The sequence below is a fragment of the Leishmania braziliensis genome, chromosome 22 (assembly GCF_000002845.2).
Source record: "Leishmania braziliensis MHOM/BR/75/M2904 complete genome, chromosome 22".
NCBI classification, from domain to species: domain Eukaryota; phylum Euglenozoa; class Kinetoplastea; order Trypanosomatida; family Trypanosomatidae; genus Leishmania; species Leishmania braziliensis.
The window spans coordinates 211,171-232,399 of record NC_009314.2 but is presented as its reverse complement, the minus strand read 5'-3'; the positions used below and the strand labels follow the sequence as shown (position 1 = coordinate 232,399).

Here is a 21,229-nt window from a genome sequence, read left to right as displayed (position 1 = left end):
GAAGAAGATCCGCGGCTGGAGTACCAGATTAGCGTAACCATCCCGGCGAGTGCCGGCAGCCACACCATGGACGTTCGCGCCGTTGGCTTGGAGGTGCTGACTCTGGCCGATGAGATGTCAACTCTTCTGAAGGAGCCCTTCAACGAGGCGTACAGGTGCGCCCCCGCGCTCGGTGCTGGTAGCGCTGCTGCGACTGCGTAAGGACCCGCTCGGGGGTGGGGGGTGGAGAGGTGGAACGAGAAGCAAGAGGAGGAACAGTGCGTGGGCTCATGTGCTGCGCTGAGTCCTTCGTTCCCCCCTTCCTCCTGCTCTTGCGATACAGCGAGGCGTTACTGGCAGGCCTGCATCTTTCTAGAAGTTCAGACGAAGTCTGAGAGGCAACACGAAAGGGGCGAATAATACGCACGTAAAGTATTCCCCCCTTCCTCCTCCTCGTCCACCTTTCCTGAGACGCCACGCTCTCTGCACTTTCGAGCTTTGCTCCGATGCGGTGGAGTGCGCGCAGACGTGCGTTTTTTCTTCGGGTTTTGCTCGAGAAGGAGGGCACGGCAGGCTTAGCGTTGAGGTGGTCTTGTAGGTGCGCTCGTTTTCTGTGGAGCATGCGCGCACTACAGCTGAGGCGCTCCAGTTCTTATTCTCTTTTTTGTTTCTCATGCATTTCTTGTTGGGATTGCTCAGCTGCTGGTGTGTTTGTGTGTATGTGTGTGTGCTCGTGGGCGAAGAAAAGCGAGGCTGGCTGGACTGAACAAGCCGCCCTCCGCCTATCACCCTCACTCCTCCTCTCCCTCGGTGTGGCTCGATGTTGCTTCTCGCGCGTGCCCCGTGCGTGAAGCGGAACAGCCGGCAGAAGAGGAAGCGGAGCCTCTACAGCCTACTGAAATGAGTACAGGCGATGAAGGGCAAGGGAGGAGATGGCTTCTCTCTCTCGCTCTCTCTGTATGTATGCTGTGCTAATGGCGATGGTTGGCGCCCTGCGCGATTGTCTTTGTTTCTCCTTTCCCCATATCTCCTCGCTCACACGACCACCATCGCACCGCTCGTCCCTTTTTCTTGCCGTGGTGGTGCACATATCCCGCACACGTGCGCACACCGGCATGGCAGGACGTGCGGGCTCGACGCCTGTAGGGGAATCGAGGTTGCATCGTTTCTCTTTCCACTCAATGTGCTCCAAGCCAGATGCTTCTTTGCTTCTTTCACTCAACCTACGTTAGGTGGAGATGTTCACCTCTCACCACCGTCTGCTTCCCCTCCTCACCTTTCTCTTCCCCTTTCCTCCGTATGTGCAGAGGCCCCTCTCCGATCTTCACCACTACACGAACCGTACGTGTGCTACGGAGGGAGTCACTTATGGCGTTCTCCTACGTGGGATGCGACTTATCAACTCGACTGCTTCGACAGAGAGCTGCGGCGCTGTCGACAGTGTGCATCTAATCCACTCCATTTGTGCACTCGATGATCATACGCTCGTCTTTGCCATCGCCACCACTGCGTGCGTCAACTCCGCGGCAGGTGGCTCTTTTGGCGCTGTGCGTTTCTCCTTGCGCGAGGCGTCCGATGATGCTGCGAAGGAAAAATCTTGTGGGCCTCGACCGTTGTCTTGTGATACCTCTCCCACCGGTGTCCTTCGTTCTGCACTTTACGCACGCTCATTGAAAGCCTCGCGCGGGGCCGACTTCTCGTCCAGTGCGCACGAAGAATGCAACGAGTATCCTGAGTGCTGCAGCGGGGCAGACTCAGCAGGTGGTGTGGGGAATTCGTTGACTATGCCAACCCTCGGTTCGCATTCGCGACAGTCGTGCTTACCGCTGGAACGCGCAGCCCCGGCTTGGGCTGCAACCGTGGCGTCGTTATCAGAGAGGTCACGCGACTCCTTGGCGGTTCTCCGGGCCTTGCAGGTGAGTCCATCTTTACACCTCTGCGGTGCGGCTTCAAAGGAGCCCCCCGCTGGTACGCCGCCGACTTCTTTTCAGCCATCCCCGTCGCACGTCTCCGGTGACGCCTTGGTGGCTCTTCATGTGGTGCGGCAAGAGGCTTGGCAGTGCTCCCCAGATGCGGCGAGTACGGCAACGCAGTTTACCATGGCTCACAATGCCTCGTCTGCCACACTTCTCTCGACAGATGTGCTCTGTTACTTCGATTGCGGTTGCGCTGCCTTGGCGACCTTCAAACTCACGCGCCGCTTGCCAGCTTCGGAGTGGTCTGTGCAATTGAGCGAGTGCGCATGGATTCCCTCTGCCACGTCGCCACGGTCAGCACCGAGTCGCGGCGGCGGCGCAGTAAAGGGTGGGACTTCTCTCTCGACATACGAGACTGGTGTTCCTCTCGTGAGCTCACTCGTGCGACCGTTGCCTACGACCGCATCGCTGGCGACCTGTGCAGATGACAACCACGACGGTCGCAACTCGTTGTTGGAGTTGCTGGTTGTGTGGTGCAGCCCCACCGTCGCATCTTCCTCTTCGGGCTTCTCTTTGTTGTCTTGCACGCGCCCCGTCGCGAGGTACACTAGTCTCCGCTGCTGCTGCAGAGCCCCGGCGACGACCTCGACGGTCGAACGTGAATGGCGGCTGCACAGTCAAGCGATTTTTGACATGAGCGAGCTGCTGAACGTCGCCCCGAGTGCGTCGCTGTCGAGTAAGGGCGTACATGACTGTGCTTCATTATGCAACGTCTTGCCCCACTCTAGCGTGCGCAGTCTCAGCTGGCTGCCTGGGACGGCTGACTTCACGCAGTCGTACCCACTCCTCGCCGTGCTCTACGCGGCCCCCACTGTGCAGGCTTGTCATGTCAACAGTGTCGGCGGCATCCCTACTGAGTTGTGTCTAGACTCGCTGGCCGTGTGCTACCTGAAGGAGGATGGCCATAACTTGAATGCTGTCACTACTCCCCACAAGACGCCGCCGATGGTGACGGGACGTCTGCTGGTTGGGCCGTGGTCTGTGCGCGGACTTTCGTTGGCCCACCCACAGTTTCTCTTTGCCACTGCGCTAGCTGGGCTGCGTTCGCCACTTTCCCATCCTCCTCTCGCCATGAATGCGCGGTTCGCTGCTGGCCCAGTCGCCTCTGCCTCGCCCTCGGCTGCGCAGGTATTTCGTGCCACACTCCACTCCTCTGCTGATGAGGCGGCTGCGGTTCTTGGTGTCTTTCAGCGTCCCGTGCAGGAGCCATACGCACCGAGTAGTGTTTTTCGCAGCGTCGCTACCACCATTAGTCGCCGCAGACACGGAGGAAAGGCGATGGCAGGCACGCCGCTCGCTAATGGCAATATGGCACGCTTGAGAGAACTTTCACAGCTCCAGTATGCAGGCGGGGAGCCGGACAATCTTAGCGCCCCTCGCAACTCAAAGGCCTTTGCGTTCGTACTCTATGGCTCCGAGGGCGAGGTGGCGCGATGCGTCCTGGACGGCTACGTAGAGGATGCACAGACAACCTGGCTGGCCCCACGCATCATGCCGGCTCACAAGGACGGCAACTCACGTGCAACTGGAGACGTGCTTGGGCGTGGCGATGAAGGGGTGTCACGTACTGTTGCACATGTCTGTGCTCTTCTCTCGGAGAAGCCCTCGACACTTTCCGCAGCGAAGGTGCACTGGCACAGTGCTGTTGTCATTGCCATTCAGGCGCAGTGGACGCGGGCTCCACCAATGGTGGCTGAACGTTGGCATGACAACGAGCCTTGCAGCCGCAGCCGCAGCAGTGCTGGCGATCACTGGAGCTTCTCCGTGCAGGTTACACAGAGACTGCGTTCATCAGGGGTGCCTGGGGGTGTGCTGTCGCGTCCCTGGTGTGCCACACCGCTGACCATGGTGGGGCGGATTCTCTGTTGGCGCTCTGCAGCAGCGGACTGTGACACAACGTCCGGCGATGTTAGCTGTCTTGTGTGCGGATACGCAACAATACCGCACCACGGTGGCACCGCATCGAGTGTAGTGGATGCTTCCGATAATATCCTGCTTGAGGGCGTCTTTGAGCTTTGGCTGAGCGCTTCAGTGATGAGCAGTAGTGATGATGGTAGTGGCCGCCCAGCGACAGTTACACCGGCGACGAATGCAACCTTGGGTATCGAGCAGCGAAGAGGCACGGAGACCTCGAGTGCGGCTGCGTCGCTACCACAGTCGACAGCAGGCCTCTGTCCATGGGCAGTGGGTAGCTGCACTCGAGTCGCGTCGCCTTCTGCCTTCTCGGCTGTTCTCCATAACGCAAGCACCACTGACACCCTCGCCACCGCGTTCGATCTGCTGTCGCACACGCCCACGTTCTTGGTTTCTGCAGCGAGGTTTGGGTCGACCGTAAGTGACGGGGTGGTGCCTGTTGCGCTTGCATGGGTTGGCGGTGGAGTCGAAGCCGACATAGACAACCTCGCTCGAGCAGCTCCGTCCTTATCCGGCGCCACTACGCCATCCAAAGCATCACTACTCTCTTGTGTGAGGCAGCTAGATGCGGTGGCGCTACTGCGCAGCGGTGATGTTGTTGGTTGGAGATGCACCAGCTCCTTCTCTGCTGCTGCGACAGCAGCTGGCATTCCCAGCGGCGAGGGCGTGGTACTGCATCTTGGCGTCATTTGGCGGGGACTTGCGCACGGCACCACCCAGCCACTGAACGAGCTCTTTTGCAAGCTGCTGCTGGGCAGTGGGATCGGTGCCGATGCCGTTCATATGGAGGTGGTCACGTCGCCAATGGAGGACAAATCGCGACGGGTCGACCATCGGCAAGCGGGTGTCGGCGAGTCAGCGATGGAGGGTCGCAGCAGCTCCTCGGCGAGTCTTGTGGCGGAGATGGCGGCGAAGGGTACGGTGCTTCTCGTGCTGGCAGTCGGATCTCTTGTCGGGGTTGTGGATCTCGCCGCCGAAGCGGTGGTCTTTGTACGGGACCTTCGCGCGGACTTGCCCGGAATTTCAGAGCGGGAGGGTGATACAATTGGTCGTCGTGCTGCTTCCCCAGCGACTGCGGATGGCGCTACCACCCTTGTCACCGCATCGGTACTGCGTCTGCAGCGACTTCCTGTAGTCACACCGTGTGGGTGGATGGCAGCTGGTGAGGTGGCTCAACAAGGTGCAGGAGCCGCTGTCGGCGAGTCCTGGTACTTTGTGTGGTCTGGTGCCACGGAGCCGCAGCGGGGCCACTCCTCGTTGGCCTTTGTGCTTCGGCTTTCGTTTCTGCGTTGGGTGGACGTCGTGTCGGCGCACGTGGGCGCGGCTAGTAACTCTGCTGCTGGGGGTGCTGCGCCGACGGCATCCGTCTTCGACACGGAACCTTCACCGGCGCCCCTGGTGACACTTCAGGTGGACGTGCGCTTGCAAGGCGAAGCCAAACCGCCCGGTTACAGCGCTGCTGTCTCATCTGTCTCTCCTCCTCCTCCTTCACACCATCTCTCAGTGAGTCGCTCCTGCAGCTCTGCGACCGCGTATATCGGATGGCTATTATGCCCCACAGGATGCGCTGACGACGGCGTTGGTTGTGCAGCACCGCGTGGCACAACAGCAAACGTGGAGGCTGCGGCCTCTTCAGGTGATACAGCCGGCTATCTTCCGTTGCTAAGTGTGTGCGATGCCGCACTGCTGCGGTCTCTCTGGCCAACCATGTCCACAGACGAGATCAAAATGTCGATGAGCCAAAACTGCGCCTCTTCGCTCCCTGGCGCCGTGGTTCCTCGACATCGGCCTCCTCTACGGCTCTTTCGCTGGGGCGGTGTCGTGCTACAGCCTTCCATACCTTCGTCGTTACTGCTTCACCATCAAATTGGCGCCGCATGTGTGATGGAGCAGCTGGCCCGCGATGGGGCAACAACCAGACTCGGCATGCCACTACACGTTGTTCACCGGTCGCTGCTCGGCGAGAGTCACGACGCGAATACCACCCTCACGCCACCGGAGAAAGGTAGAGGCGTAGACCTACTGTGTGGACTGACGTGCCGTCAAGTCCTGTATGTGTCCACGTTGACCCTCGACGTGCGTGCAGACGGGGGACGGCGCGACGAGCACGAGCCGGTTCTTCAAGAGAGGACGGTGTCTCGCTCACCATCACCAGCGGTACACGGAGCTCAACCAGCGTGCTCCTCCTCAGATCCCACCCCGTGGCATGTGCTCCTGTGCACCGTGCTCCTCGACAAGGGCGAGCAGACCTCGAGATCAAACGAGTCTGCGGAGACCTTTTCCGGCACTTCGGCCAGTTTTGACGTCGGCGCGGCCAGTGCTACTGCGATGAGGATCGATCGGGGAGAAGGTCAAGCGGCCTCGTATCTGCTGTGCGGTTTGCCTGCGCGTGTGTCTGCCGTGCCCCCTCAGCAGAAGCCCCGTGCTGCTGCCGTAACGCACCCCTCTCCCCTCTTCACGTGGCATTGGATTCCGCTTCACGTCGCCGCATCGTTCCCTGCTCCTAGCGATTGTGGCAGCGGTGGAATGGCCCCTGCGGGGATTGTATCGACAGGGAGTGGGGGAGTCGAACAAAATCTTGCGCCGCTTGCCATCACGCGCGTTCTTCCTCTTCCTTCGCCGAAGCGTTTCTCGCCAGCAGCGTTGCCGCCGACCCATGCGGCGACTGTGAGTGCAAAGAGCGTCCCCCACGCGGTGGCGCCAGGCTCGTACTTTTACTGTGAAGGCATGCTGAGTGATCCTGCTGTCCCGGGTGCACCACATGGCCAGGAGGCGAGCTATTACTTGATCGTGCAGGGGGGTCGTCTGCGTCGCCTTCTCGAGCGGTCTGCTGCTGCTGCTGCGCTGACTGATGACTTTGAACAAGTGTACATGTATACCACCGTCGACCCCGATCTCGTACGTGTGGTGGATACATCACTGGCCAGCCACGTGCGCGTGCCTCGCTGAGTAGTAGCGTATCGACGGCACGGACAAAACAGAGAAGAGGTAAATCCAGAAGGCACACGCACTCACAGACACATGTGCACATACGGTCTTACTCACAGCCCCTTCCTATGTCGATGCTGGATTGAGTTATGCTGATCGCTGGCATCGGGGAGTAGAGCCGTCATTCTGCGTGATCAAAACTAGGGGCATTCGGTGTCTCTACGAGTTCTTAGTGAGGAGAGAGAGGAGGACGCGGGCTGCTTCGCGTTGTCTTCTGTGTCTGCCCACCATTTTACCCCTGCATGTGATCCTGTCCGACTCTCCTCTTGTTCGCTCTACAGGGAGGCATGCGTGTGTAGCGGTCTGTGCTATTTCAGATTTAGCCGGTGCAAGAGACTACAAGGTGGTACCGCGATCTTCTCACGCCTTTCACCCCCCCCCCCCCACTGTGTCCCCCTCCCGTACCACTTTTCCTCTGTTGACTACCACCTCTTTCTCGTGTGCTACGAAGCGCCAACCGCCCCCTGTTCTCCTGCTTCGTCTTATGCACTTCTCTTTCCTCCTCTTTCTGGTGCCACGCCCCCTTCCCCCTTCTCCGCAAACGCTTCTTCTTTCCCCTTCTCCTCTCTTTCCCCCTTGTCCTTGCTGTGACCGCCTCCGCTGCCGCATCGGCGAAGGGCGGTGTATATGCGCACGTGTGCGTGTGTTTTCCGCACCTGTCCTCTCTTTCTCCTTTCCTTGTTTTCTGCGGTTCTCTCCCTTCCCATTTTGGGGGAAGGCCTAAACTCACCTGTGCCAGTCTGTTTGCCTGAGAGACCCTGTGAGGTGCCGCGTCGTGGAAGCACGCGCTGCATAAACTTGGACCTATTCTTTGCGTGGTGGCACCATCGATGCTAGCAGGTGCACCTACATACCTTCATCATTCATCTTGCTCTCCCTGTGTAGGAGTACGCACTTCACTGGTAGGCAGCACACCGACATGCACGCGTGCGGGTTGTAGGGAAAGAGAACAGGAGAGGCTGGGAGGGTGCACAGCAGGCTTACACCTTCCCCCCTACCTACCGAACTTCTCTCCTCTTTGCTCTGTAGTCCCGCTTCTCTATACAGTGTGCCTACCCCTCGCGCTTGCGTCACCAGAGCTTCAAGTTGGGTGGGGGGCAGAGGCGGTGTCGCGCTCCCGTCCTGGCGCTTTCCGCTGTGCGTCTTTTGTTCATTTTTCTTTTTGAGATTGGAATACGAATTGCAGTTGCTCTCGCTCTCGTGCCTCCTAGCGCGCTCTGTTGCCGCTGTCTGCCTCGATTACTCATTCTGGACATTTTGGGTGAGACCGACGAACACAAAAAGCCAGGCGATCAGCCAAGTCAGTAATCCATGCGGCATTTTCATGCCTCTGCCGCCGCGTTTTCACGGATACCGCCGTGACGCAGTTCCTGCCTGCGCCCCGCGCGTCTGACGCGCGCACACACACGCTCTCTCTCCGCCCCCTGCTTAGGACTGTCTCACCTACTGCGCCGCATCTCCTCTCTCCTTTCCTTTTTATTCTTCACTTCGGCTGACATGTTCGCTCTCCTTTGCTGCTGCCGGTGCTGCTCTGCCCCCCTCCCCCTCCTCCTGTCCCTCTTGGACACAAAACAGCAAACATCAGCCACACTAGGAAACGCCACTGTGCACAACGGGGCCCTGTTTCGAAGCCATTTGATCTTCTTACACGAAGGAAGTATAGGCGAGGAAAACACACAGACGAGTCGCGTGCATCCACCAGGTTTAACTTATTATTGTTATTGGCATTTGTGGCCGCGGTTGGAAGGCGCATCCAGTACCCCCCCCTCTCCTTTCCTTTTTACAGGTATCAGCACAGTGACCCCATCCATTGCTACTTGGCTCTCTGTGTACATCTCTCCCTCGTGGATGAGTGTGTGAAGCTCTCGCTCCGTATTGCCCTTCCATCTTCCCCTATTCTTCTTGCAGACGTGAGCACTGAAGGGCTACTCGAAGCGTTGGAAGTACTTGTCAGAGATCTCTGAGAAAGTGCAAGGCTGCACGAGCAACTCACCTCGTCGAACGGCACTTCTGCTGTTTCGGGAGGGATTCATGCCGTCCGCGAAGGAAGTATCGGAGGCGCGCGCCTACGCGCAGGCGCAGGAGGAGGCCGCCGAGAAGCGGAAGCTACAGAACATCAGCGAGGCAGAGCTGAATGAGCTGGACACCCTCACGAACGACCAGCTGCGCACACGTGCCCGCAACCTGCACCAGGAGACACAGACGCTCCGCAGCTTCGAGAACCGATCCAAGCAGGAGTTGATCACCCTCAAGCGGGACGTGGAGATGGGGAAGAAGCGTATCAAGGAGAACAACCGCCTGCCTTACCTCGTCGCGAGCATCGCCGAGGTGCTCGACTTAAGCGACGACGAGGACGAGGCCGAGGAGCTGGCGGTCGGCCGCAAGAAACCTGAGCGGAAGCAGAAGAGTGCTGTGGTGAAGACGACGAATCGCTACACTGTGTTTTTGCCCGTGGCCGGCCTCGTCGACGCGGAGAGGCTGTCGCCGGAGGATCTTGTAGGAGTGAACAAGGACACGTTTCTAGTGCTCGACAAGCTGCCGCCAGACTATGACAGCCGTGTCAAGGCTATGGAGATCGATGAAAAGCCCAAGGAGAAATACACAGATGTTGGTGGGCTGGACAAGCAAATCAACGAGCTAATTGAAGCTGTGGTGATGCCCATTACACACAAGGAACAGTTCGAGAAGATCGGCATCCAGCCTCCAAAGGGTGTACTGCTGTACGGGTCGCCCGGCACAGGCAAGACGATGCTGGCGCGTGCCTGTGCGGCGGCGACAGATGCGTGCATCCTGCGCCTTGCCGGGCCACAGCTCGTGCAGATGTTCATCGGCGACGGTGCCCGCATTGTGCGCGATGCGTTTGCCCTGGCGAAGAAGAAGGCGCCGTCCATTATCTTCATCGATGAACTCGATGCCGTCGGCTCGAAGCGATCGGACGAGGGCAAGCACGGCAGCCGTGAGGTACAGCGTACCATGCTGGAATTGCTCTCCCAGTTGGATGGCTTCGGCAGCAGCGACGATGTGAAGGTGATTGCCGCTACTAATCGTATTGATGTACTTGACCCAGCGCTGCTGCGCAGTGGGCGTCTGGACCGAAAGGTGGAGTTTCCGATGCCGGACGAGGAAGCACGCGCCAGCATTTTGGAGATTCATTCGCGCCGCATGAATCTCGACAAGGACGTGAATTTCAAGGAGCTTGCCCGATGTACTGATGACATGAATGGTGCGCAGCTCAAGGCTGTGTGCGTCGAGGCAGGCATGCTGGCTCTGCGCCATGATCGCACCTATGTGGCCCACGAGGACTTTGTTGAGGGTGTGGCCGCAGTGCAGGCGCGCAAGAAGACAAACCTCAACTACTACGCCTAAACACACATCCGTCTGTACACTCACGCATTCTCTGTCTCTTGGGTCTCCGTGGTGTCATGACGCGCACCGATGATTGTGAGGCGGTGCGTTGCGCAAAAAAAAAAAACGTGCATTGCCAGTCAAACGAGAGAAGGGGAAGAGGAGGGAAGCAAGCGAAAGTATTCATGAACACACACACACACACACACACGTGCCCTCACTCGCTGCGAGAGGGAGGGATGCAGTTGACGTGCACGTTGACTAGAGTGTGCGCTGCGCGTATGAGCAAGAGGACTGTGATGTCTGTTTTTCTTTATTTTGCGCGCTGTTCGTCTGCCTAAGAAGGACAGCATGCATGCATGCACACGTGTGCCTCTGTCTGTCTCCACTCTACCCTTCTATCAAGAGAGGCGTCGTGGCACTCTCGCATCCCCACCCAGACACGCTCGCATATGGGCGTACGAAACTGCACCAATGCTCGCAAGACATACGTGTTCTCCTTCCTCTGCTTTGTTCTCTCAATTTCGTTTACATCTCGCACTTCATGCATTTTCAGGTTGTTTGGCTGCTTGTGTGTCGGTTTGATGAGTCATGCATATTCTCCCTTTTCTCATCATCGCCCACGAGAGGGAGACTACACTTCATTTTCTTCCACCTTGACGCGCGCGCGCTCTCTTTTTCTGGTCACCCCCCCCTCCTCCTCCTCTCTTGTGCGCGCCTAATCAATGACCCCCTCATTTTTCCCTGTTGTTGTTTCAGCTGTATTCTGTTTTCAAGGAGTGGGCATCTCTGGAGCGTCCCTGCCTCTCTAATGGAGGCGGATGTGTTCGTGCCTTGCGGTGATGTGATGTGACGTGGCAGCAGAGAAACCCCATGTGAGGGCGGCGGCGGCGGCGGGTTTCACTCTCTTCTCTGGGAGGTTCGCCGTGCGTTTGCAGGTGACTTTATCCGCACATGTCGCATTTGTGAGCTGTGCGACCTCCTCTCATGTCTTCCCTGGAAGAAGAGGTGGGCGGCGAGGTCAGCAAGAAGAACAAGCCGTGCGACTATAGTGCGCAGGTACCAAGGCAAACTCTCACGAGGCGTGCAATGATTTGCGGAAGAGGTACGCATGACTCTTATCCCATCCCCCCTTCCTGAGAGTCGCTTCAGCTACAGCGCAGGTGAGCGCTTCCTTGTGGGCGACCAGCGAAAATCACTACCGGTAGTCGGCTGCGTGGCCACCTCTGCCTCAGATGTGCGAATGTGTGTACCGGTGATGCCCTCTCCCCCAATACCAGTTCCAGAGCCAGTCCACTACGCCGGAGGTGCTGAGGGGTGATAGCAGGGCAAGAAAACGCCCCTATGCGTGTGTGTGTGTGTTACGAGCCGTCCGTTACGCCTCCCTCCTGCTCTACTCTCCTCCACTTCTCCTCCTTATTCCCCTTCCTCGCCTCTTTCCCCGCGTGCTCCTCACGCTCGCTGGCCACAAGGGCCAAACGCAAAGAACCGCCCTATCTCGGCTTCTTTTATTACTGTATAGCGTGACTGGGGCCTACAGACCCACTGCGTGCATCAAATTTACAGGGAAGAGTTGCGTTTCGTGTGTCGCGCATCCGAGCTCATTTCTCGTCCCGCCTCCCCCCCCCTTGCGAGCGTCAGCCTGTCAAGTGTGTCTCTCCCTCGTGAACAGAGCGCAAGAATCGCCGTCGCTCGTTCTCTCTCGCTTTCTCTCGGCCTGCCTGCGTGTGGGTGACTTGCCGTGTGCTGCCGCCGCGCATGTTGTCGGGCTTGTCTGCGGTCTCAAGCACATTTTCTTTTTTTTTGGGGGCTGTTCGTTCGTGCGAGCGCCGTCTCCCCCCTTCTCCCTCCCCTCTTCTTTTCCCCGATCGAGTCATGCAAGCAGCTCGTCTCGCGACTCGGAATACCACCGGCGACGGCGAGGATGGACCGCAGCGTGCACCTATCGACGCCCCGATGACCACCGCCGCGACAGTCGAGCAAGAGACGGCTCACCCTCAACAGCCCGTAGGCGAGCCGATGACGGCGATGGAGCAGCCTAGGTTTCAGTCGCCCTCTTACGAGCACCTGGCGGCCCGGCAGAGCCGCAACAGCGCCATCGCGGATAAGATGGGCGGCGGCCAGCAGCTAAAGGACCACACGACAGCCCAGCGCCGTCTTATGCAGGATTACCGCACCTTCCAACAAAACATGGCCGAGGGCACCAACTCCGACATCACAGCGCTGCCTGTCGATGGTGACTTCTTCCACTGGCACGCCGTGATTTCGGGCCCGTGCGACACGCCGTGGGAGGGCGGCCTCTTCAAACTAGACCTCATCTTCGGCGACGACTACCCGTTCTCGCCGCCAAAGGTCCGCTTCCTCACCAAGGGCATGTTTCACCCCAATGTCTACGTCGACGGCAACATATGCATGGACACACTGAAGGGCAACTGGCAGTCATCCCTTAACCTAGAGACGCTGCTGATATCTATTCAGTCCCTCCTGTCAGACCCAAACCCACTTTCGGCCGCCAACGGAGCGGCGGCGCGGCTCCTGACAGAGAATCGCAGTGCCTACGATGAAAAGATACGCGCCTTAGTGGAGGAAAGCCTCGAGCAGAGCTTCTCTGTAGATGGCGATAGTGACGATGCAGCGGTGAATGGGGAAGACGTGTAGTCCTCCTTTCCGCCTCCACGATGCAAGAGGCGCAGCAGGTCTCTCTCTCGCTCTCTGTGTGTTGCGGCATTTTGTGCCACACAATGTACCACGTTCTTCGACGCCATTTTTTTTTCACTACCGGATGGCTAAAAAAGGAAGAGGAGAAGCCAGCGCTGCAGATGTGTGCTTGTAGGGGTACACCCCGTCATGTCTCCTCCCTCCTTCTCTGCCAGGTCCCTCCCTCTGTTGTCGTGAGCCCTTCCCCTTCTCTTGCTCTCCCTCCTGCTGCTCTCTCTTCTCTTCGAAAAGGCAAGCGCACGGCTCTGCTTAGTGTTGTTGTAGTCCCTTTTCCTTTCGCCCTCTCTCCCGATTTCTTCTTGGCTTTCCCATTGTCCCTGCATTCCACTCGAAGCTCTTTTTTTTTCTCTGTTCCCGTTTGCTTTGCATTTTGGTGCTTCTTCGTATCTCCATCGCTGCCTCTCTGCCTTCCATCACAATATTAGCTGATGCGCGCGCACACAGATTTGAGGAAGAGGCGGGACTGGTGGGACCGCCTCTCGACTTCCGCTGTCTCTCTCTCTCTCTCTGTGTGCGTGTGTGTGTGTGTGTGTTCCTCGCCCCTTCTCTTACTCCTCCTTCTTCCATTCTCATCTCCATTCGCTTTACCACTCGGTGCTGACGCTGAAAATGATGGGACTCGCTGCACACATACACACACACACACACACGTAGTTTCTTGAATAGCCATTCATGTTGCTTTGTGTCACCGGGCACCCCCCCCCTTCCCTCACTTCTGTCCACTCGCCTGTCTCTCTCACCTCTTCACAGCCCAGACACCGTTGTCTTCTCACTTTCAGAGAACGTGTGTCTGCTTGGGTGGTTTGCCGGCACCTTCGCGCCATATTTCCAGTGGACCCCGTATACTCCCTAATGTTGTTTTTTTTTCGCCTTTCCACCTGTTTGTTGGGTTGTTTGTTTGCTTGACCGTTTCACCGCAGCTGCCTCTCTCTTTTCCGTCGTCTCTCGGCGCCCAAATGTGTGTGTCTGTGTGTGTATGTGTCTGTGGCTGTATGATGCCTGTGCCAGTGTGCGGGAAGCGCTGTCCGGGTGAAGGACGTTGTGGCTGCTCGCGGGTATTCTCTGTTGTTGTTGTTGTTGTTCTGTCACGTTTGCTATTGTGGGGTAAAAGGGCAGGGCAGGGCAGGGACTGGGGCTTTATTATACTTCGAGGCGTGCCATGTCTCTTGCATCGCTGCCTGCTCTATATGGCATCGTTGCATGTGTTGTGCTGTGGGTTTTACATACCCCCTTTCCCCCTTTACTTGCTTGGCTCTGTTTGCCTTTGGTGCTTTTCTGAGTGTACGTGGGTGCCTCGCTTCAGCATCATCATCTTTTTTTGCCTCTTCTGCTGGTTGGTCGTCGCTTTCGCGTGCACGCGTTTGGATTCGAAGCGCACACGCGCCTGACAGAACTTCAGAAAGGGACGATAATCAAAACAACAACAACCAACAACACAGCTGCGCTGTAGACTTACGCGCTTGTACGTTATGCGCGCCTCGTTGCTCCATCGACGCTGGTAACTCTCGCCGGGACATTCCGGCCGGTTGATATATGGCCAGCCTCGGCACGACAAGGGATACACCAGATTAGAACAAGATGTAGGAAAGCAAGGCAAACGGGAGAAGCTAGCGGACGAGAAGAAAGCCCGCTTGAGAGGCACCGTGGAGATTAAAGGGCGAGGGGAGAGAGAGCGGCCAAACAGTGTGTCACTCACTGCGCTCCCACTGAAGATGATGTACCCAAGGAACTTTTACCTAAGTGGCTCGCGTTGAGTTGACTTTGCTGCTGTTCTCGCCGATTGGCGTGCTCTAGCGCATTCACTCCGACTTTATTCCCTCATGTCTTTTGTGCTCTTCGATGGTGCTGGTCAACCTCACCATGGCCTCAGGACCCCGTGTCCCGCTCTTTGTGGGAGGTCAACGGCCTGCTGCCTACCTCCGGGCACGGTTGCGGGCTCTTGGCGCCGGCAGAGAGGTGTAGGCTGGCGCTGTGCCGAAGAGATGTGCAGCCATGATCACAGTTGGACCAGCTCACCACACACCGTGTCGACGTTCCAGCGAGTATGCGCATCTGCCTACTGCTACTCGCCGTTGCTGCGCTGCGGTGATGTTGGGCGTGACCCTGGGCCTAGCCCGCGCTGTGTGCAGTGTGACAGCGATGGGCTGAGCGGTGGCTGTGCGCGTCTGCTTGCTTGTGATGGAGGGGCACATGTAAGGAAGGACACCCCTTTTGCCTCTCTCGACTGGCAGCCAGCTTCGCTTCGTTTTGTTTCGCGGTCGTACTGCGTAAGGGCGAGTGCTTGATGTACCCTGAGGCCTTCTGCCATTAGTCTCTCTGCCACCTTCTTACCTGCTGCTGGACTTCTCGCCCTCTTCTTCGTTCAGCGCTGCGTGTCTGGCCACCAATGATCAATGAACATGTCTGTCTGATCAGTGATGGGGTGCTGCTGGTGCCCTACCTGGCGCCATTTGTGCCACGGTACCATGAATGGATGTGTGACTCGGGGCTTCTCGCGGCCACCGAGAGCGAGCCTTTGTCTTTCGACGAGGAGCGGGAGAACCAAGTGTCGTGGCTGCAATCGACAGACAAGATGACGTTCATCTTGCTGGCACCGGTAAAGGTGCATCGTGATGACGCCTTTGCCACCGACTGCCGCCGTCTTTCCAACGATGCAGAAGAGCAGCAGCAAATGACGGACGGCACCGGTGCTCGGCTCGTGCGCTTGCGTGGAAGTGTGCCGCCGCTCGCAGAAGTGTTTGGGACAACGTCTTTGTCATCCGTTTCCTCTCTCGCGCCGTTTTGCCGCTCAGGAGGTGGGGTGTTGTACCCGGGCAGTATCGTCACTGCCGCGGATCACGCTTGCGTCGTGGGGGAGTTCCATCCACAGCAAAACTTACCGAGCTCCTCCGGTGAAGCGATCCCGCTGTTGAAGCGGTACGCCCCCTCCCAGGTGAAAGAGCTCTTTAACAACGAAGCGATCTCATCAGCATCACAGCAGGAAGGGGCCTGCACAAGAGCTGAGGAGGCGCTGCGCCGTGCGCTGGTGCACCCGTATGTCATGATCGGAGATTGCAATCTTTTCTTGCTTGCAGAGGATGGTGACGACACCGATGAAGTTGCTAGCGGGATTTCCGCACTTGACCGGTCGAGCCCCTGCGGACAGCCGCAGAGCTGCCGATCCCCGCAGTCTCTTGCGAAATCGTCGAGTGACAACACGCCACCTACTCCGGTGTCCTCCATGGCACCCTCGCGTACGTTCGAGGTCGAGGTGATGGTGGCTGACACGGCGTTCCGGCGTCGCGGGTTGGCGGAGGCAGCCGTGCGCATGATCATGCAGTACGCCGTCGCTGTCTGCGGTGCAACCCGCTTCGTGGCCAAGATCCTTGACAAGAACGTTGGCAGCATTGCGCTTTTCACAAAGCGCCTCCAGTTTGTGCCGTTTAAGGAGGTGAAGGTGTTCCACGAGGTCCATTTTGCCCGTTCACTCATCACAGAGATGGAGCGCCGTGCGTGGGAGCTGGAGTGCCGGCGCAGTAGCTGCAGACACGGCGCATCTAACACCACTTCTTTGCACGCTCGAACGGCGGAGCACGGAAGTTGTTCAGGTGCTGTGCCGGGCGGCTCAAGAGGCGCAGAGAAGCTGGAGGAGGAGCCGCCGTCCGCGTCACCACCGCATTTGCCGCAGACCGAGTCGGAAATAGGCCACACGTACTGGTGCGCACCGCTGGACGACGCGTTGGCGTCTTCGATTCGAGTCTTCACACAGACGCCATAAAGCGAGTGCGCTAATGACACCCACAAAGCGGTCAAGAGCGGAAGCAGCACGGCGAGCGGAGCCAAGCCGAAGAAGAGGTGGTGTGCGTGGGTGGTGGTAGTGGTGGTGCATGAGTCGCATCTTACATACGTGTATGATGTATAGGAGACCTTGGCGGTGCTGCACCTGGTGGCAGTGCACCGTCTGATTTCGTTTTACTTTTGCTTTAGCGCTCTTTTTGTTTCCAGCGCTATCACGGTGTGCTTCTTCATGGGCGGGGCTCTTCTCCCCCCTCACACCCCCGTTACTGAGAAAAGGAGGAAACTGAAGAAAATGGCGTGAGCGGCAACAGCAATGCGACCATCTGCCGCCACACATCCGCATGCTTTGTGTGTGTGTGTGTGCGTGTATGTGTGCGCGTGCATGGCTCGATGCTCCTACGCTTTTCTGATATACTCGCCCCCTCGCTTCTCTTCCTCTTCGTCGCCAGCGCTGTCCATGAGTGCTTGTGTACGTGTCTCTGCTTGCCGCCTTCTCTCTTTGCGGCCCTTCTACGGAACTCTTTCTCTGCTTTGTCTCTGCACTTTTGCTCCATAGTTTTGCTCTTGCCGAGCTTTGCCGCCTCCAACACCGGAGCGCAAACGGACACGCTCGCGTGCCGAACGAAAAGCGGCGCCAACTGACTTTGTCTAACCACACACCCACACACCCACACACACACACACACACCCTCACCCACACTTTGCCACGCTCGCCCAGTGCGCGCGGCTCATCTTGTTTCCGCTAGCCTACCTCCGAAAACAGCACTATTCTTGTGTGTTGTGGGCGACAGCCTACGCCATGAACGCCTCTTCATTGTTGCCGTCTCCCCACACAACTGTGGCCGTTGCCTCTCCGATAGCCTCAGTGGCCTCGGCTGATACGGCAACCGGTGCTGCAGCCTCCCCTACCGTGCCAGTTCTCCAGCATGGTGTCTCAAGGAAGCGCCACCGCGTGCGGGTCAACTACTTCCTGGTCGGTGATTTGGTGTGGGTGCGTCCTGCGAAGCTGCCGTACTGGCCGGCAGAGGTCATTGATTGCGATGAGGCAGCGAACCGCGTACGGGCCCGCTTGATTGTACCGCCTCCTGCGGCCGTGCTCGCGGCAAATCTTGCAGAGGAGCAGCGGAAGCACCAGGAGCAGCGGAAGCGCGAGGAGATGCGGGCCATCAAGATGTACAAGAGGGGAAGCAAGCCAGCACCTCCGACTGCGACAGGAAACGAGGCGTTGAGCGCCCACGGTCAGCCAGCAGCGTGTACACGTGGAGTGAATAGTGACACGCGGTCTACCAGCTGCGGCGCCGCTGCATTGCTGCCTGAGCCGCAATCAGATGTGGTCACAGCCAGTGGGCAGGTGGTGTACTTCTTTGACAAATTACGCACAACGGAGGAGCTGGACGTCTGCTTGGAGAGTCGTCTGCAACGCAGCACGCACGACGTAGCCCTTTATGAGAGCGCCTTCACTCAAGCTGTCCTGCAGGCAAACCGGCTCACCCGCATTTCTCTCAGCCCGGAGAAGCTGCAACCCTACGAGGTGTGCGCCGTGGGTATTGTACACAGCCTGATGCGGGCTCAAATAGAGGCACCTCGCCAGCCGAACACGGGGACGTTCGAGCCGCAAACAGGGCTTATTCGCCTCCGCACTGGGTTGGAGAACGCTGCGCGGGACTTGGCAGGCTTTGAGTTTATCTGGGTACTCTTCCAGTTCTCATTTGCTGCCCCGATGGCCTCTGGGGAGGGTCAAGAGATGGTACGCAAGTTTCGTGAAGCCAGGGAAGCCGGTGCATCGCCTGACGCGGGCCCTGTGTCACCGGCGCCGGTTTCAGCTTCCGATACGACACCAAAGACAGAGCCAACGGCGGATGGGGACGGCAATGTTTGCTGTTACGGCGACGCCGAGGCGCTGATGACATCGACGCTCTCCTTTTTTCGTCAAAGACAGGGATTTGATAGAGCTGCCGGGTTCAAGACGATGATCATTCCTCCGCGTGATGAGGAGTGGCGCGGTGTCTTCGCCACGCGTAGTCCGCACCGGCCCAACTTCATTGGCCTCTCGTGTGTGCGCCTCGTGGCCGTGCATGGCCTGAACATCCACATCGCCGACCACGATTTACTGCACGGTACGCCGGTGCTCGACATCAAGCCGTACTTGCCCTTCTGCGACGCCCACCCAAACGCGCGTGCGGGGTGGGTCGATGCCCTGGACGCCAGTGGCAACGGGAAGGGTGATCACAAGTACGATAGGCAGGCAAAGCAGGTCCATCGAGCGACGCTCGAGTGAGTGAGGGGGGGTCAGTGCGCAGATCGGCCCGTAGGTGATGACGTATCACACACACAATGAAGGGAAGGGGAAGAGGGGCGCCATCCACTTTTCTTTTTCTTCTTTCCCGCTGTTTGTGCACGCAACCGGGTTGTTGCTGGACACCATTTTTAAACTTCACAGTGCCACCGCCGGCTTTTATGAGACCTCCATCGCAACGTGCGGGGTGTAGCGGATGCCTCAGTTCATCACTAGCGCGTAACCACGCCAGAGAAACGCGACCACGCAGACAAGAATGCCATGCATGCTTGCTGCTCCACTAGTCGGGGGCAAGGCTTCGCGCTAACTAAGCGGGGTGAAGCGAACACCACTTCTTGGAACTTCTATGAAGGAGCACGCGGGGAAGGGGGGGGGGGGAGAAACGGTGCGTGTGTGTGATGACGCTAGATGTTATATTTCATGTTTTTCCTTCCTTCCATGCCATGCGTAGTTGCTCTGTTCCCCCCCCCCCCCCCTCACCCGCTTCTTGTTGCCACCCTCTCCATGGGTCTTCACTTACCTTATCACCGGCTTCATCTCCCTCTCTTTGCACCCCCTCTCCCCCCGCTTGGAGTGGAGTTTATCGAATCGCTTTTGCTTCCCAACGATAGAAAGAGAACGACATAGTCAACCTCAAGGCCTAATAGACGTCCACAACGAGTCCCCCCTCCACACCCCAGCAACCACACGCGTTTGGTGGTGTAAAAGGTAATAGAGGCTGACGTGGTGGGCTTTTTCTCTTTTTTTTTTGTTCTTGTGTTGCTGTTGAGACTCGCCTAACGACGCAGACACACAACAAAAGAGCTGCACTTTCTCCCACCCCCCTTATTCTCCTTCCGCTTGCTGCACCTCTTCGCCGCGGGCGTGTGGGACAAGCAGGGGGACATACGCATACATACCACTCTCTCGTACACGCCCCCCCCCCCCCACTCTGTTCGGGTCCTCTGTGTGTGGCAGAGGACTTCTCCCTTTCCACGCTCCTTCACCACCGGTGCCTCTGCGGGCTTTTTCAATTGAACTCTTTTTTTTTTTGCGTGTACCTGTTCGGTTACTTTGTGCTCCTTCTGTTAGTGTGCGCTGTAATTTTGTGGATCTGCCAGCGCGGATCTATCGCTACCACAATGCCGCCATCTCACGACCTCCTTGGGCCGAGCATCGATCACTCCTTTCTGCGCAAGGCACGTGTCACCTACAAGCACTACCTCGATGTCTCTGTGCCGCACCGTGGGCTACGATGGTGTTTCTTCGCCTTCTTAGCAATCCTGTACGTGGCCCGCGTAGTCACTTTCGGTGGGTTCTACGTGATCACCTATGGCCTGTGCATTCACTTGCTCTACTTGCTCCTCGCCGCGGGTGACTCCAACCCCCCCCATTCCGGAAAGAGGGCGGGGGGGGGGGAGAAAGTTTTTTTTTTTTCGGCCCCCCCCCCCCCGGGGCCGGGGGGGGGGCCCCCCCCCCCTTTTTTTTTTTAAAGGGGGGGGTTTTTTTTTAAAAAAAAAAAAAATTTTCCCGGGGGGGGGGCCTTTTTTTTTTTTTCCCCCAAAAAAATTTTTTTTTTTCCCCCCCCCCCCCCCCTTTTTTGGGGGCTAATTTTCGGGGTTTTTTACTCCCCGGGGGTTTTCCCCCCCCGAGAGGGGGGGGGGGGGGGTGCCCAAAAAATAAAACACCCCGTTTTTTGCCCCCGGCCCCCCCCCACCCCCCAATTTTTCCCCCAAAAACCCTTTTTGGGAGGGGGGGCGGGGGGGGGAAAACTTGGGGAATTATTTGCCCCCTTTTTCTCCCCAAAAAGGGGCCGGGGGGGCCCCTTTTTTTTCCCCCCCCTGGAAGTATGTGGGGAATAGCCTCCACCTTGTAAGGGGTTCCCCCCTGGGTTTTTCCAGGGTTTCTTGCCCATTGTTTGGGGTTCGGAGGGAACCAAGGAGAAGGACTTGGGGGACTTGAGCGTGGGTGAAGTGAAGGTTTGTGTCTCTCGAAGATGACGAAGAGTTGGAGGAGGAGGGTGAATTGGATGCAGCGTGACTAATGAACACGTGCGCTGCCTGTTTCCTCATTCTCTCTTTGTTACCACCACCCCCTCATCTTCGCTCTCGTCTATCTCTGTATGTTGAAGAATGAGGACTTTGCTACTGTGTGCTCCTCTGCTGTTGATGCGTTCATGTCGCTTTCCCCTGTTTCCATTGGAGTGCACCCCTGCAGAGTCGCGTCGCCAGAGGTGTGGAGAGAGGCAGGGAGAGAG

At 57.9% G+C, this 21,229-nt stretch overlaps 6 protein-coding genes across 6 annotated transcripts; all 6 read left to right on the top strand.

Moving 5' to 3' along the window:
* Positions 1–1,217: 1,217 nt before the first annotated feature.
* LBRM_22_0570 (conserved hypothetical protein) lies at positions 1,218–6,818 on the top strand (the record flags this gene model as incomplete). The annotated part of the gene is made up of 1 exon (XM_001564926.1): positions 1,218–6,818. One exon carries the CDS (start codon positions 1,218–1,220, stop codon positions 6,816–6,818), a length of 5,601 nt encoding a protein of 1,866 aa, XP_001564976.1.
* Positions 6,819–8,888: 2,070 nt separating this feature from the next.
* LBRM_22_0560 (putative proteasome regulatory ATPase subunit 5) lies at positions 8,889–10,223 on the top strand (the record flags this gene model as incomplete). Its single annotated transcript, XM_001564925.2, has 1 exon — positions 8,889–10,223. The coding sequence occupies one exon, from the start codon at positions 8,889–8,891 to the stop codon at positions 10,221–10,223; it is 1,335 nt and encodes a 444-aa protein (XP_001564975.1).
* A 1,854-nt stretch (positions 10,224–12,077) lies between these two features.
* Positions 12,078–12,860, top strand: LBRM_22_0550 (ubiquitin-conjugating enzyme-like protein; the record flags this gene model as incomplete). The annotated part of the gene is made up of 1 exon (XM_001564924.1): positions 12,078–12,860. The coding sequence occupies one exon, from the start codon at positions 12,078–12,080 to the stop codon at positions 12,858–12,860; it is 783 nt and encodes a 260-aa protein (XP_001564974.1).
* Positions 12,861–15,306: 2,446 nt separating this feature from the next.
* Positions 15,307–16,677, top strand: LBRM_22_0540 (conserved hypothetical protein; the record flags this gene model as incomplete). Its single annotated transcript, XM_001564923.1, has 1 exon — positions 15,307–16,677. The coding sequence occupies one exon, from the start codon at positions 15,307–15,309 to the stop codon at positions 16,675–16,677; it is 1,371 nt and encodes a 456-aa protein (XP_001564973.1).
* An 819-nt stretch (positions 16,678–17,496) lies between these two features.
* On the top strand, positions 17,497–18,975 carry LBRM_22_0530 (conserved hypothetical protein; the record flags this gene model as incomplete). The annotated part of the gene is made up of 1 exon (XM_001564922.2): positions 17,497–18,975. One exon carries the CDS (start codon positions 17,497–17,499, stop codon positions 18,973–18,975), a length of 1,479 nt encoding a protein of 492 aa, XP_001564972.2.
* Positions 18,976–20,114: 1,139 nt separating this feature from the next.
* LBRM_22_0520 (rer1 family-like protein) lies at positions 20,115–20,465 on the top strand (the record flags this gene model as incomplete). The annotated part of the gene is made up of 1 exon (XM_001564921.1): positions 20,115–20,465. The coding sequence occupies one exon, from the start codon at positions 20,115–20,117 to the stop codon at positions 20,463–20,465; it is 351 nt and encodes a 116-aa protein (XP_001564971.1).
* Positions 20,466–21,229: the final 764 nt, after the last annotated feature.